This window comes from Hippocampus bargibanti, linkage group LG12 (genome assembly GCF_051943395.1).
Source record: "Hippocampus bargibanti isolate YZ-2025 linkage group LG12, ASM5194339v1, whole genome shotgun sequence".
In the NCBI taxonomy this organism is placed as follows: Eukaryota; Metazoa; Chordata; class Actinopteri; order Syngnathiformes; family Syngnathidae; genus Hippocampus; species Hippocampus bargibanti.
Window position 1 is genome coordinate 7,222,418 of NC_142745.1, and position 15,970 is coordinate 7,238,387.

Consider the following 15,970-nt stretch of genomic DNA (forward strand, 5'->3'; position numbering starts at 1 on the left):
CACAGTACAGTATGTCGACTGCAGTTGAGTTAGTCGGCTCTAGCAGAGGAATTCAAACAACACAAGTACTGGCGGACCCCTAGAGAAAAATCCTTCAAAATAATCCACTTTATGACCATGTTTTGTTTCTTACCCCAGATATTACCAGGCGTTCGAGTCATAATCGTAAATCCAGAGACCAGAGGGCCACTTGGAGACTCTCATCTCGGAGAAGTACCCCGAACATTCATTTTTTTCCGTTTTTCTAATAACCCATACAAAATGAAAGTGACTTGGGACCAATGTTGAGCTTGTTTCTCGTAGGTCTGGGTGAATAGCCCTCACAATGCCAGTGGCTACTACACCATCTACGGAGAAGAGAGTCTACAGGCTGATCACTTTAATACCAAGCTTAGTTTCGGAGACCCGCAAACTTTATGGGCCAGAACTGGATACTTGGGTTTTGTAAAGAGGACAGAGCTTCTGGATGCCAGCGGAGGTAAAATCACCACAAATACTGTTCATTGAAAATCTTGAACAACATGAAGATAAGATCATACGCACGTGTCTGCTTGTTCAGATCGTCACGATGCTCTTTTTGTGGTGGGCTCATTGGACGAGACATTGGAGCTTCGAGGCCTTCGCTACCACCCCATTGATATTGAGACGTCAGTGTCTCGTGCCCATCGCAGTATCGCTGAGAGGTGAGAAGGCCTTTGACGTACAGGATTTATAACCCATTTTATTTCACATTTTTGTCGTTGGCGCACATACACCAAACACTAACAGGAGCTTAGGGTGCCATGAAATACATGTAAAGTGATTTATGAGTATTTCCAAATAATAAGAATACATTTCATTTATAAGCACCTTTCAAAACTGTCAAGGTCACTTTATAGTCACAGGATGCGTTTTTTCTGTGGGCGAGCAGCGGCAGCCACACGCGCCAGTGTTCACTCCGCCCGGAATCACTCGTACAAAGCTAGCTAGCTAGCTAATCGATACTGTAGTTAATAGCTAGCTAGTTTTCTAGCCAGCCAGCTACCTAGATAGCTAAGTAGCTAGATGGATGGATGGATACAGATAGATTGCCTGGTCAGAATTATTTTAAAAGAAAAAAGTTTTAAAATGTTATATTTCTAAGAACCACATAGCTTTTCCAATTTAGCTGAACTCATTTACTACAATTCCCGAATTTAGTCGGGGTTTGTTTTTTCTTGCTGGGGGGCTGCGTTTCAAGCTTCGGTCAGACTTCCAGCAATTTTTTTCCCTCCGAGGGGGAAGCATTTGTCTTTTGTACAGCCGCCCCCATTTCAAGCTCATATAACTCCAGACCCATATAACTTAGGAATTATCTTTTTTTCTGATGAAAGAAGACAGCCGAAGGTTTTCTTATGCTGCATTGAATGTTTATGTAGTCCTAAAACTCAATATTCTGTGGGTCCTGGAATTTGAGTGAAAATGACAAAAACCCGGGCACATTATCTGGCATTGAATGAGTTAATGCTAATAAACAATTCAATAATCTTGTTGTACCCAGTGCTGTGTTTACATGGACCAACCTGCTGGTGGTGGTGTCGGAACTTTGCGGTTCAGAACAGGACGCGCTGGACCTGGTGCCTCTGATCACAAACGTGGTCCTGGAGGAGCACCACCTCATTGTGGGCGTGGTTGTCATTGTGGACCCCGGAGTCATACCCATCAACTCCAGGGGTGAGAAGCAACGCATGCACCTTCGTGACTCCTTCTTGGCAGACCAGCTGGATCCCATTTATGTTGCTTACAATATGTAAGCGCTTGCCGCCATCTTGGCCTGGTTGGCGTGCACGTCACAGAACCGCCCCACTACCGAGTGACAAACCCACTGCATGTCTGTGACTGGACCTGTCATATTTGGATCCTCACTGTGTTTTATTGATAGATTTATGAAAGTCATTCCGAAGCATCAATACCCAGCTGCCAGGAGTGTTTGATTACAAAGGAGCCCCCACAAAAAAAGTCCTTGTTGGTTAGCCTGACCACATAAGGCCATTTTTAAAAAATCCTGTTTCTTGCCTGTAAGGAAAAAAAAGAATCATGTCCACACACCTCTTGAAACACGTTCCTCATAGCGGTGACACTGATTGAAAGAGCTACTACACAACTTGAAATATTTTTTTTTACATGCAGCTTTTAAACAAATGCACACGCATGCATGTACTGAGCCGGTGTTGTTTCCCTTAATTTAATTGTTTTTTACTAAGCTTTGACAACAATTGTGTTACGAACAACTTTGTTCGTTTAGTTAGATGAAATGATCTTGAAGCCAAATCTTTTCACAGCTTTCCTACCCTGAAATACAATATTTCCTGCCTTATAGACTTTCAGCCATACATTCCTCTTCTTCCTTTGAATAAATCTATTTTTAATGGCTGTTTATTTTTTTTTTTTGGCTTTTATTGGCAATCCTGATAGACAGCCAAAGGATTCAAATAAGAGGCCTGTACTGTACTTCAAAGCCTCTTTGTATTTTCGATACTCTTACTGTAAAGATACTTTTAAGTGTATAAATGTATGAAAAAAATAATAATGTCCCTAGATGGTTGGTTTGGCTGCAAGATGGTCACAGAAAGACTGTAAATAAGAGTGAACCCATTTAAGGAAAAATGCAATATGAGTCACGTGACAGGCAGTCAAAATAAATATCTGTAAATCATCAATGGACATGTAACCTTGCACTTTCTTCAAAAACATCTATTTTATTACAATAAGGCATTATATGTACCATTTCAGGAATATATCATCAGGCATGAGGGGCTCATGAGTTTTACAGAAAGGCTGTTACTATTTAATGCCATTTAAAAAAGCATTTTTAACATTTGTAATAAAAAACGGCACGAAAAATGCGCCTTTCTACCTTCCCAGCACTGAAAGTGCTTTCCACCATCGCCTTGTTTAGCCAATCGCACGCTGACGATGAGCGAGGTAACAAACCAACTTGTGCACAGGCTGAATAACTACATCAGGAGCAATTAGAGGTCCAGACGGGTCACGATAATGTGAGAAACCATCCAATGTCTGTTTACAGGTTATTTTGTCATTACTTTTCCAAATTTTCAAAATAAGTGCACCAAATTTATGATGTGTGTTTTATTAAAGTGCAGTCAAGGACGGCACCCTTCCTCCTTCACTTTAAAGTCATTTCAATGTTTCGTCTTTGTGGAACGTTGTGAAGGTTTATTTGCAGTTTCATTAAGTTTCTCTATTGGGGTGATCAGCAGCAAGTCGTGTATTCTTCACCGTTGGATCTGTAACTTGCTTTCGTGGCACAACCTGACTAAAATCAATTGAATTAGTGTGAGGCGGGACATTATTTACATTAACAGGTGTGTGCCAATGACCTGCAATTGTGTGCTTTTCTTTACCATCATTTGTAGCAATTTTGTCCTGGACGATATTATCTTAGTGATGAACTTTTAACTTTTTAAATGTAGATGTTTTTCAAAGTTGCATTACAACCTGTCTAACACGATGTTAGCAATATCACTGCAAGCTATAACCCTTGAAAAGCAGCGCTTTGCACTGTCGACAACATACTGTACTGTAAGTCACGTCAAGATGTGTTTTATCCTGCATTTCATGTTTCATGGAATGCATTGGGAAGTTTGCAAAACTTGTCATTCGGCTTCACTCCATGTCGAAGTCCAGATGGAAGAAATTGTCATTTTTCACTTTTTGCTTTAACGACGTGTCCCATTGTGGCAGCGGAATGTTTGCATGGCACAAACATGATGTGAACTGCATCTCATCTTGAGACAAAAAGTGAGAATGGGATATAGAAATAGTAGTAGAGCAATCGTGGATATGTTCGTATATATTCAGGGAACCAAACTCAGCTAAACAGGGATGGACCAGGTGGTCCCTTGGTGCAAATCATGAAATTTCCAATCAAGTTTATGAACAAAGAGGAGCAGATACTATCCATATACATTCAACTTACATTACTAAGATAGCAACATGTCTTATTTTGACTTCCTTCTCTTCTTTGTCATTTCTTACACACTATGCAAACCTGATGACTGTGCAGTTTTGTTCAAGCCTGCACAATCTGGTCAACGATGCTGATAAATTTTTAATTACCATGAAGTCACTGATCACGTTTTCAAAGTACTTAGGGCGGTATTAATCTTGAGTTGTTTTGTTGATATTGTATATGCACCCTCAGCATGTTGTCTAAATATTAAATATAAATTCTGGTCCATGAAAATGTGATGACATGGAAGGAGGCAATTGAACTCAATGTAGTGTAGAAATCCAGGTGGTACAACCCGTTTGTTATTTTATGAGTTGCTCAGTTGTCCTTTTGTTTTATACTGTAAGAGGTATACGGAAAAAAAATCAGTAATAAAAACAACATTTAATCATGTCTGGTGAGCCCGTGCAGTGGTTTGCACTTTCTGTTCAGTCCTGATATTTGCAGTGATGCGTTTATTTTGAAAGGACGTTGAAACATTACAATTTTTTTAGAAGAAAAATAAAATAATAAAAACAAACAATAATGAAAAACCCAAAACTGTTATCGATAAACGTTTCAGACGAATGGATGACTGAGATGGATGGGTGGTTCTGTACTTAACAAATGACGTGTGTAATGACGGAGTTGGTCCAGGGTGGCGCTAGTGTAACTTCGTGGACGTGAGCTGCCGTTCAACCGCAAGAAACAAGAAAAGGGGGCGGGCGGAGGGCGGGGTGACGTGCTCCATCCTCTGTGACGTACTTTGTCACAGAGACTGCCGTACGAGGCCCAAATTTATGACGTCAGTTTTTTTTCTGGCGGACACTTATTGATCTTAGATATTTTGTGAACACTTTCGGGCTGGATACAAGCCTCGTGTATCTGGTTGTATTTATAAATCTGTGTTAAAAGGGATTTCGGCCAAACTCGCGGAGTAACTTTCTTCTGTGTTTATAGCGTGAAAGTCAAAATACGAATTCTCCGAAGCCTACCCCGTGATCGGGAGCTGTTCGGTGGCCTTTGAAAGGTAAGTCAAACCCGGCTGTTGCATTTTCGGTCGCCGCCTTCTCCGCCGTGGTCGTAATGGCGGCTGTTGCTTCGTTTAACTCCGCTGCGCCTCACGAATAAGGTAAGGTGGAGTTCGTTTAATGGCTCCCCCGTGTCGCTGACGTCTCTTGACGCGGCCAACCGAATGCCAGTGACAGAGTTGCACACATTGGCTCACCAGAGACTTACACAAGTTCGTCCGTCCTGTGAAGCACAGTGGCGGGACTTGTCTTGCGCGTGCTTCAATAACTGTTGATTTGAGCGATTGAAAGAGTCAGCATCTGCTTTTATTGTGTCCTTTTTTGCATCGGGCGTTAGCGAGGCAAAATCGACGCCGTCGCAAGATTATTTGGAACGTTTCTTTGCTAACGTTTTCATTCGGTTGTTTTGGTCCTCTTTTTCAAATGTTGGACACACCAACTTTCAACGAGGCGAAAGGGGGTCTGGGGGTTCTTAAACTACATAGATAAATCGGGCCCACCACCGATTTAAGGGTCCAGAGTTGTACTCAAATGGGCAACACCTCATTTTTTTCCGGTAGCTGTCAATTTATTGAAGGACCATATTTTTTAGTGGTTAGAAAATTGCCTTTGTGCCAATCGGAAAATGGTGCTTGCTGTTACTTGTAATAATGCTTAAAGTATCACATCATATTATTGTTAAAATTGATCTGACAATCACACCCATGCATCCACCTTATTTCTCCAAATGTGGTTACAACTGTGAACTTCAAACATCGTCGTGCTTTGAAGCTTATAGTATTGTGAGAATTGTTTTCAAAGGCCAGGTCACCTAAAACTATCCAAATGACCTTTATTTACCAAGATAATTTACCGATTCCTCCCCCTTAAAGGGAATTTTCACTCCAGTGGTGCTTACAACTTTGAATGCCGGGGTTGAATTGAATTATTTTAATTGCATGACATTTTAATTGCATGACATCACGTTATTTTCTTTTGCTCCTGAACATTACTAATTTTTCCTATCGCTGAACCAATCAAACTATCAATAAAGATGTAAAATCAACATTGCTTCAATTTGGTTTTATGCTTTGAAGTGGGCTGCACAGTGAGCGACTCATTTATATGTCGCACTCACAGTGCAAAGGTGCTGGGTTCGATTCCAGTTGAAGCCTTCCAGTGCGTCGTGAGCCTGCACGGGTTTTCTCTGGATACTCTTGCAAATTGGAAAATGGATGCTTTGAAGTTCATTATATATAGTTTTAACCCCTTGTACTGTAAACAATATACTCTCACCTTTTTCAATTTCATACATGGTCCCACCCATCATTAGTTTCCAGTTTTGTGAAAAATATGCCTGGCATTTTTTTCTGTTTCAAGTACTGTATCATTCTGCATGTCTTGCTTTTCCCAGTGAATTGTTTTGACACTTTTTTGAAAGGAAGCATTAACATCCTGAAGTGAGACGTCAGACACTAAGCAGAAGAATTTTTGTTATCAAGTGTCCGTGTTTCCTTTTTAACTAGAAACAATTATCACTGAAAAAATGTTTGACGCAAGACGAAAATAATTGCCGTCTCCTGAATTGCTCAGGATATGACTTTCCTCACTACTCTCTCCCCCATTCGCATTTTCTTTATTTTTTTCTCCTTATGCGACAGATTATACCTTCCTCATTTCAGTTTGTGTGCTTCTTGTTGTGGTGTGATGGGAGTTCTCTCAGAATTGCTCAATACAATACTAACAACTGAACATTAGAAAACACAAACAGTCCAAACTGTTCTTACAGTTAAATCGTAAACTGTTCGCTTTTCATCATGACATTTGAACAAAGTGTCAAAATAATTGACATGGTTTTCAAGACAAAGCATGTTTATTATTTTTCATGTTACCTGTTGTTTTTCCAAGATGTCACTTGGTGGTTCTCCTGTGACCCTCGTCCAGCTGCCAGGGGGCCAGCTACAGGTTCAAGGAGTGATCCAGTCTCCACAGTCAGTCATTCAGGCTCCACAGACACAGACTTCCCAGGTCAGACCATGGCCACTTTGCCATGTCAACATCTTCCATCCCAATATATTGATGTATTTTTATTTCAATAACAATATCAATCCAAAAATGGTCTGATGAGAATCAAAAATCCTTTATTAGTCTCACAATTGTGAAATTGCCACTTCACAGCTGCAAATGAAAGGAAGAAGAATAAAATGTAGGCGTTGATCACTCGCAGGGCCATCTTGTATTCAAAACAACAAAATAATAACACATGAGACACAGAATCTTAAGCACTTTTCTGCATCCTCTTTGTAGTATGAAGCAGTTCTAGATGAAAGAGCAAAGGATCAAAGTGTCCTTACATGGATTACAGATGTCATGCTGAAAATGTGCACACGTCTGCTACAGGCTAAGTTTTGAAAGCTAACATGAAGCTGTAGCATCCATTGATGGAAAATAAGACTAATGTCCAACGTAAATCCACTTCAATTCCAAACCGTGACTCCCAATTCCACATTGGCATGTTGCGTGTCCTTTTGTCTCCTCAAGCCATGTATCCATCCATTTGCAGACCGTTCGCTAGCGCCGATCCCTCCGCTGAACGAAGGAAATTAATGTAAAGCTTTGATTTTCAACAATAATTTCACAAAACAAAAAAAACAATCATAGAAAAGAAATATACGTAAATAATAAATCAAGTATCAACTGACTAAAATATCTGCCACAACTTTTTCAGTTTATTCCTTTAATTATAATACTATAGCACATTCATTAAGGTATATTTTGTGTAGTTTTAAGGCTTAGAAAATTAGAAAGTAGAAAATCATGTTTTATGGGGACCTGGGAACGGATTATTCTCATTTTAATGGTATCCTATGGGAAATTAATTTTTGGGATACACACTTTTCACCTTACACACTCTGGGAACCAATTAAGTTCGTAAGCCAAGGTTCGTAAGCCAAGGTATCACTGTATTTGGCACAAATAAAAATCAAAAAGAACTGGTAATCTCAAATTACATCCATGGTGTCCTGTCGCGTATCCACCATACTAGTATCAAACAGACCATCAGTCAAAATCTTTGTGATGACGACTTGCCACACTTTTCTGCCACAGGGTTCAGATACTGACGATTCCCAGGATTCGTCAGAAAGTGGAACCACACCGCAAAAGACCCGAGAACTCCTGGCTCGGCGACCGTCATACAGGTGAGAAACCCAAAAGCTCCTCGTCAACCAACGACACAGAAAAGTGCTTGACAGTCTGATTCTTCTTCACTCATTAGAAAAATCCTAAATGAACTTTCATCTGAGGGCGTCACGCACAGCGAGGGGAAGGACAGCTCAACCACGGGGGTTACGGGCGTAACCATACCCGCCCCCATCTATCAGACCACCACCGGCCAGTATAGTATGAAACATTCCTTTACCGCACAACACACTGCGCAAAAAAAACATTTCTTAATTTTAATTGCATGCATTTTATGCTTATTCCAGTTACCGTAACACCAAATGGAACCATCCAGTTGACGAATCCCGGACCTGATGGAATTCAGGAACTTCAAGTTGCCATGGCCAACCCTACCGGAGGCCAGCAAGGCACGACGATCCTCCAGTATGCTCAGACCCCTGACGGCCAGCAGATATTGGTACCGAGTAACCAGATGGTTGTACAGGGTGAGCCGTGATTTCATTTGGCGGCGCCTTTGGTGGGACCTTGGGTTACAAACCCCTTGGCTTACGAACTTTTCGGTTTACAAACGTTACATTTATGAAAATTTTACCTTGGCATACAAACTATTTTTCGAGATACACACGGAGCTGCCACAATTAGTAATGTGTCGTTCACGAACGAGCCCGTTCTCCGAACAAGAAAATGGTGGCCAATGTTTTTGTCCGCCCCCAGTCTTCGGTTAAAGCCACGTGATTGGTCAAGAACGCAGCAGTGGGGGGTGGGGTTACAGACAGAGAGAGAGTGAGGCCGTTCTCCCAAAAACAAAATGGCGTTTTCGGTTAAAGCCACGTGATTGCTCAAGAACCCAGCAGTGGTTAAACAGTAAAGAGAAAGGCAGACAGAGAGAGAGTGAGAGAAAACACACACACACACACACACACACACACACACACACACACACACACACACACACACACACACACACACACACACACACACACACACACACACACAGAAGCATCCATGCATATCGAATCTGAATGCTGTGTTTAAGACAAGTTGCGGAGTTCAGGACTTCCACCAAGATTCAAAGTTAGTGAAACCAATGCAGATCAGCAAGGCTGCACTTTGAATTTGTAAGTTTTCCTGAAAACCTAATCAATAAAATGATTGTATTAACCACCCCCAGCTGATTGCATTACCATAGCCTGAAAATGAATTGTCGATTGATTTTTTTTTCCTCGGATGATGTATTCAAATGACTTGTTTACATCTTGCACAAGCGTACCAAAAACGTCAGCCGTTCTTTAGTCATCACACTTGTGACCACAATCATGTTGCTGTTTTTCTAAGATGCAGGGGGAGAAGTCCAAACGTACCAGATTCGTTCCACGCCCACCTCCGGCTCACTACCCCAGGCCTTGGTGATGGCTTCGTCTTTGGGATTGCCACAGAGCAAAAGCGAGGATCCAACGATGAAGCGGGAGATTAGGCTTGCAAAAAACAGGTGATTTGCATTCAGTATCTTTGATCTCATTCACTGCCAGACGATGTGCAAAAATGTGTCCACTCCAGTGCCAGGGTTTTTGTCATTGTCATTCGAATTCCAGGACCCACAGAATATTGAGTTTTAGGACTACATAAACATTCAATACAGCGTTAGAAACCCTAGACTCTTATTTAATGGGAAAAAATGAGTTAATTCCTAAATTATTTGGATCTGGAGTTATGAGCTTGAAATGTGGGTGGCTGTCCAAAATACAATGCAATACATACATATTGGTTGATATAGCGCTTTAATAATAATAATAATAAAAAGAATACATTTCATTTTAAGCGCCTTTCAAAGCTCTCAATGACACTTTACAGTCACAGACAAGCATAGGTACTATAATAAATAAAATACAATCACAAATAGAATACAATAAATACAATACAATTATAAGTAGATTGTTGTTATGACTGTTGGGAGGAAGTGACTTCCAGAGTTTGGGGGCAGAGCAGTTGAAAGCTCCGTCCCCCATCGTGCTGAGACGGGCAGGGAGGGGGGCACACAGAGGTGGAGGTAGAAGAGGATCTGAGGGAACGAGAGGGAATATAAATTTGAAGGTCAGATAGGTATGGGGGGGCAAGGTTATGGATAGCTTTAAAGGACAACCGACGTCACTTTTTTGTTTCTTAACTGACATCAGAAAAACGTTTTATAGCATCTAAAATACCCAAAACACGCAGTATGATATTTTTAGTCAAATGCAAAACACCAATAAGAATGACTTAAAGTGTCCAATATCGGCAAAAAAATTGAACTGCGAATTGGGCATTTTCAGATAGTCCCGCCCCCAGTTTGTGACGTCACGCCAAGACGTCTTGCATTGCTGCAGAATCAAAACAAGGATTTCAGATTCGGGGAATATGCTTTCTTGTTACACATCCAGTTATGAATATGATTCAAATAGTTCTGAAGAGGAAAGCATACATGTTTGCAATCGATTAAAGAATTTATTCCGTGCCATTATGAGGCAACATTGAGGGGAGATGTCTCAACAAAAAAGAGGCACAAAATGGCGACCTCCTGTGGCCACCTCCGTTTCCACAGGCTGATAAATTCCTTATATGGAGCTTGGACGCCCTCTTCTGGCGGCCTTTGGTTGCAACACGAGGTCCCCAGACCAAACAAGTACAGCGTACAATGCGTCTTTTTTTCCATCAGGGGCGTTCCTTTCGTGACGTCACGTACGGACTCGTCACCAACTCAAAAACAAGACTTCCTGAATATTCAGCGCGAGTCTTAAAACGTCAAATATAGCTATATGCGGTGGAATCTTATTAAAATACGCTCAGTAGAAGTCATTTGAAGCCATTTTACAAATTATGGACACAACTTGTCCGGAGACGTCAGTTGTCCTTCAAATGTATGAAGAAGAATTTTGAAGTTGATTCTATATTTGACGGGGAGCCAGTGGAGCTCTTGGAGGACGGGGGTGATATGGTGAAAAGATGAGGTTCTGGTGATGATCCGGGCTGAAGAATTCTGGACGACGTGAAGTTTGTGGAGAAGTTTCTGGGGGACACTCAAGGAGAAGTGAATTGCATTTTATTCATTTAATAACAGCTGAAGGTGGAACAAAGCGCTAAAATCGACAAAAAGGAAAATACTGCCCCCTCGCGGAAGGGAAAAACATTGCCAGAGGTCTGGTCAGCACTTTATCGGCACCGAAGCATGAAAAAGCAAAACCCAAACAAATTCGGGAAATGGCTCTCCGTCATATTCTCAATTCCCGTATAAATTTGTGAATGGCAGTGAATGAGTTATCTTAAAATGGCCACCCCCAAAAAAATCTTAGAGACATATGGTCTTTTTTTTTTTGGTGGCAGTGGGGAAGTTTTTTGTTGGATTGATTACTTTGCCGCTTCTTCTTTGTTACAGGGAAGCGGCCCGGGAGTGTCGGCGAAAGAAAAAGGAATACGTCAAATGCCTTGAGAATCGAGTGGCAGTGCTCGAGAACCAAAACAAAACCCTGATTGAGGAACTCAAAAGTTTAAAGGAACTTTATTGTGTGAAAACAGGATAAATTGCACGATGGTGTGCAGAGACTGTGCGGGAACCCCTCTGGGCTTTTTTTTTTGACGCTCATGTTTCTGGGAATGCTTCAGGTTGAGATCCACGATCTTTTTACTCCGCTCAATATAGCAATGATATATACCTATATCTAAACATAAAAAAAAAAGAAATTGGACATTTTCCAGCTCCTTTTTTTTAAACTAATGCTATAACATTTATAGTTGTGTATATTTTTAAACTGGGAGGTTTGTAATGATGAGCTTTTGCTTTTTGACTCTCAATTTCTAAAAGTTGATGAATTTCTAAATGTTCTTGTTTTTAAAAAAAATGCTGTTTTTGCTTTTTTGTTTTGTTCTACCAACAGCATTTACAGAAATGACTGTATTAGTTCTATAAGAACATGTTTGCTGCACAGAAATTTCTCGTATTCCCAATAAGGAAATGTTACAGTTTACATTCCTTATCTTTGTGCAAAGGGATATAAAGGGTAAAAGAAATATTGTGTGATTGTTCATTGGCCTTTACTGTTTTAGACAATCTGGACCACATTTGTTCTTTCTTTCTTTTTTGTACAGTTGTCTAGAGGGTGACATTTTTTTCCTCATGGAAAGGAGAGTGGCTGTGGAACAGTGTATGAAATGTTGCTCTTTCTGTAAGTAAATAATGTATATTTTCACACTGTTTGCTAATCATTTTTTGGGGGACGAAGTGAACATCTCAGTGAGCGCCAGGCAACCTTTTTCTGTCATGGGCCATTTTTTCAGAAAGTCATATAAAACGTATCGATTAAAAAAAAACTTATGTATTTGTCACTAAGATGAGCATTTTGGAGTCTAATGATTTGCTGTTTGTGCATAGAATTGAAAGGGGGTGAATAAAATGCTCAAGAGGTTTGTTTGTCCATCCACGCAGGATAAGAATGGTCAAGTCTTGAAATGTCATTTAATGGAATAGCCCATAATATGGGGCCGTATCACTGAAGTCACTGGCGCCTCAAAGTGGTTAAGGTGAACCTGAGAAAAGCCGGCTGACTCCAGATCTTTCCATGTAGCTCTTGTAATCACGCAGCCATCACTGATAATGAACCACAAAGGTTCGAGTGTGTGTTGGAGGAAAAAAGTGAAAGTTGAAGGCTTTGACACCACATGTTCCATAAAGTAGAAGGCTCCACCCTGGAAGATAAGACAATATTCGTGTTTAGACATTTTTGTCCATCACCAAATCTTTCTTATCGTCTGAATTCATGTTGTGCTTGTGTAATTTTGGTTGCACAGAAGAATGCGTTTACCAGCGGGTTTGAATGATAATACCTCCAGTATAAGATGCCCCCTCCCACATCCCCCACCCAGTGTCACCTGTAATAGATTAAAATGGAATTTAGGCCATTGACAAATGAAAAAAGGCTGTCAGGAATATGTTTTTATTGTTCCTTAACTCATTCACTGCCAGATGATGTGCCAAAATGTCTGTCCACTCCATTGCTAGGGTTTTTGTCATTGTCACTTGAATTCCAGGACCAACATAACATTGAGTTTTAGGACAACATAAACATTCAATTCAGTGTAAGAAACCTTGGAATCTCTTCTTTCATCAGAAAAAAATGAATTAATTCGGTTTTCGACCAAAAAGTTCATTTTTAATGCCTCGGTTTGCAGCCAAAATTGGGTTTTTGTCCTAACCGAGCGCACCTGAATGCACCAATCGAGTCCCATCTGCTTAATTACACGTCACTTTGTGTTACGTCTAATTGTGAACGATGCATTAATATCGTGTTGCGTTCCATTGAGACCAAGCGTGTTTGTATTGTTCAGTCACAATTAAAAAAAGCAGACAGATATTACATTGCTTATAATGGGAAATGGTTTGCGAACAGGTTTCTGCTCAAAAACTCAGTTTTTACTGTTCTTTGTTGCAGCATTGTTGGATTTTATTATATCTCGGTATTCAGATTAGTCATATCGGTGTTGCAATATTTCCCAATGTAAGCCAATTAGAACATCAACTCTCGTTGGGTCAGTGAGAGCCAATTAAAGCCGCGACAGGTGTGTGACCACTCCTATTTATCATGCTTTAATTAATATTTCTGAACACAGCCACATGCTCAGAAGGTGTCCACCCTGCTTTTTCAACAGGCACACCTTTATTCATATTTCAAATGTAATGGTTAATTCCACCTGCAAGTTGAACAAGCAGTCTTTGCAGTTTTGCTTTTTTAGCCTATTATTTAACAGTGTGCGTGGCATCTGATTTCATTTTTGTGATAACCGAATTTCTTGCAGCTGCGGATGCTTACCGTTTTCAGCACACGCAGGACCTCCTGAAGAACCAACTTCACGTCCCTGACGGAACACAGCACCAACGTGCACACCACCACGTCCATAGACTCGTCGTCCAGCTCCTTCATGTCCTCCGCAGAGGCGACCAGAAAGGTCTCATAACTCAGGTGCTTGTTGGCGTCCATGCTCCTCTTCAGGTAAATTTCGAAATGCGGGTTGGGGTCCGCGCAAAGCACCGTGCATCCGTACGGGTAAAACTGGAAGTTCGCCCCGGTCCCGCAGCCGATCTCAAGCAGGCGCAGAGAACCGTCTCGGTTGGCAAAACCGCACACGTTCCGGAAGAGCTCCTTCTTCGCGCGATGCATTTTGTCGTTATACGAAAATGTCATGTTGTAGACAATCAGTGGAAAGAAACGTTTGTAGGCGCTGCGTAAACCCAACGCATCCGCCAGTCGCAAAGGCAAAATCAAAAACAGGCACATCAACCTGCACGCTTTCAAGACAAAAGACTTCATCTTTGATGGGATTTAGCGTCAATTGAGACTTGCGAGAACGAAAGAAAATAATACCTCTTTAGAGATTACTCACGCGAGAACGAAAGAAAATAATACCTCTTTAGAGATTACTCACGAACTAATCTCCTAATGTGTGACGCGCTTCACCTGTTAATACAAACCACATTTTGACCGGAGTTGAAACTTTGTTTAATGAAGCCAAACCAGCCTTCAGTAAAAACAAAATCAAGTCAGCATCCACAACGATTGTTCTGATTCCGACCAACAATCTACGTTTCCTACCTTCAAAATAAAATACAATCGTGCATGGACGTCAGTGCTTTGGGTTCAAAATGAGACTATTTCAAGAGGCCAAGCCAGCCTTCTGTTAAAAAAAGTCAGCATCCACAACGATTATTTCGACATTTGCCACCAATCTACGTTGTCCACCTTCAAAATAAAATAAATGCCTGTCTGGACGTCAGTGCTCTGGGTTCAAAATGAAACCTTGTTTACTGAAGCCAACCCAGCCATCAATTTGGAGAAAAAAAATCAAGTCAGCATCCACAACAATTGTTCCGATTCGTACCACCAACCTACTTTTCCCGCCTTCAAAATAAAATAGATTCGCATCTGGGCATCAATGCTTTGTGTTCAAAATAATCTCGCTATTGTCACTCAACCAGTCCCCTTGGTGAATAGAATGTTTCTGGATTTTGATAAAGTTTTGAAGTTGACATAAAAAGTTAACTTTGACGTCTACCTCATGAGTGCAATTTTTGGCCAACATTGAATCATGTGACTTGGCTTATAACTTGGCTTCCTTTTAAAAACCTCAAAAGTGTGAGGACATAACTTGTAATACATTGATAAGTAGGCTTTCAAGTCCATCAAAAACAAAGATATTAAAAAATGTCTCCGAATCCTTGAATGAAAAAAAATAAAGAGTGCCTGGCAATCGGAATTATGGATGAGAGATGACCTCCAGTGTCAGGTCAGACTTAATACCATATACCCAAGACGTATGGTGTGCTGGAGAAAACAATTGGCGCGTCCAGATGTTGTAGTTCGAGGTCTGAGAAGTTGGCAGCCTCCAGATGTGCGCACGTTTCCCGAATGTTTTCATCATGGAAGTAGCTGCACACAGGCTCCAGCGTCTGATAGAAGAAATATGTCCACATCGATGGCTGCGGGGCAACGTGCTCGAGAAAAAAGATGACTCCACCCTGCAAGGTGAATATCTGTTAGCGTAAATCATTTATTTGGAAGGTTAATGTTTTTTTTCGTCCATGTTGTTTTGTGCGAGTAAGATAATTTTGAGCGCAAGTTGTGTCTCCTCATTGATGAATGTCGTGGCCAAAAATGCTGAAAAACAATCCGTATCCGTTCCACACGACGCACAACAACACAAAGTGAAAAAAGAAAACACAAAAACAACAAAAAAAAGCAAGGCTCATCAGAGCACTTGCTGACGGCTGCCTACTCGGGCGCCA

The 15,970-nt window shown here is 41.0% G+C and overlaps 3 protein-coding genes across 8 annotated transcripts in view; 2 read left to right on the forward strand and 1 right to left on the reverse strand.

Annotated features, from left to right (window-relative positions):
• The window catches only part of LOC148890249 (disco-interacting protein 2 homolog B-A-like), a 35,358-nt gene extending 30,974 nt beyond the window's left edge, over positions 1–4,384 (forward strand). For all 5 annotated transcript variants that reach the window (XM_089009301.1, XM_089009305.1, XM_089009303.1 and 2 more), the window contains 4 exons: positions 139–213; positions 304–478; positions 560–683; positions 1,520–4,384. In XM_089009301.1, the coding sequence (XP_088865427.1) occupies positions 139–213; positions 304–478; positions 560–683; positions 1,520–1,772 (627 nt within the window). In that variant the 3' untranslated portion in view covers positions 1,773–4,384. The remainder of the gene's footprint in view (positions 1–138; positions 214–303; positions 479–559; positions 684–1,519) is intronic.
• Positions 4,385–4,620: 236 nt separating this feature from the next.
• atf1 (activating transcription factor 1) lies at positions 4,621–12,383 on the forward strand. 2 transcript variants are annotated; one of them, XM_089009307.1, is made up of 7 exons: positions 4,621–5,000; positions 6,889–7,008; positions 8,089–8,180; positions 8,258–8,382; positions 8,469–8,648; positions 9,499–9,652; positions 11,573–12,383. In XM_089009307.1, the coding sequence occupies exons 2-7, from the start codon at positions 6,889–6,891 to the stop codon at positions 11,715–11,717; spliced, it is 816 nt and encodes a 271-aa protein (XP_088865433.1). In that variant the 5' UTR covers positions 4,621–5,000; the 3' UTR covers positions 11,718–12,383. The 2 variants fall into 2 exon arrangements, with proteins under 2 accessions (XP_088865433.1, XP_088865434.1); XM_089009308.1 differs by having other exon boundaries at positions 4,634–5,000; positions 9,505–9,652.
• Positions 12,384–12,533: 150 nt separating this feature from the next.
• On the reverse strand, positions 12,534–15,238 carry LOC148890251 (thiol S-methyltransferase TMT1A-like). Its single transcript, XM_089009309.1, has 2 exons — positions 14,001–15,238; positions 12,534–12,879 (listed from the first exon to the last, which is right to left on the reverse strand). The coding sequence occupies exons 1-2, from the start codon at positions 14,496–14,498 to the stop codon at positions 12,646–12,648; spliced, it is 732 nt and encodes a 243-aa protein (XP_088865435.1). The 5' UTR covers positions 14,499–15,238; the 3' UTR covers positions 12,534–12,645.
• Between the last annotated feature and the right edge of the window lie 732 nt (positions 15,239–15,970).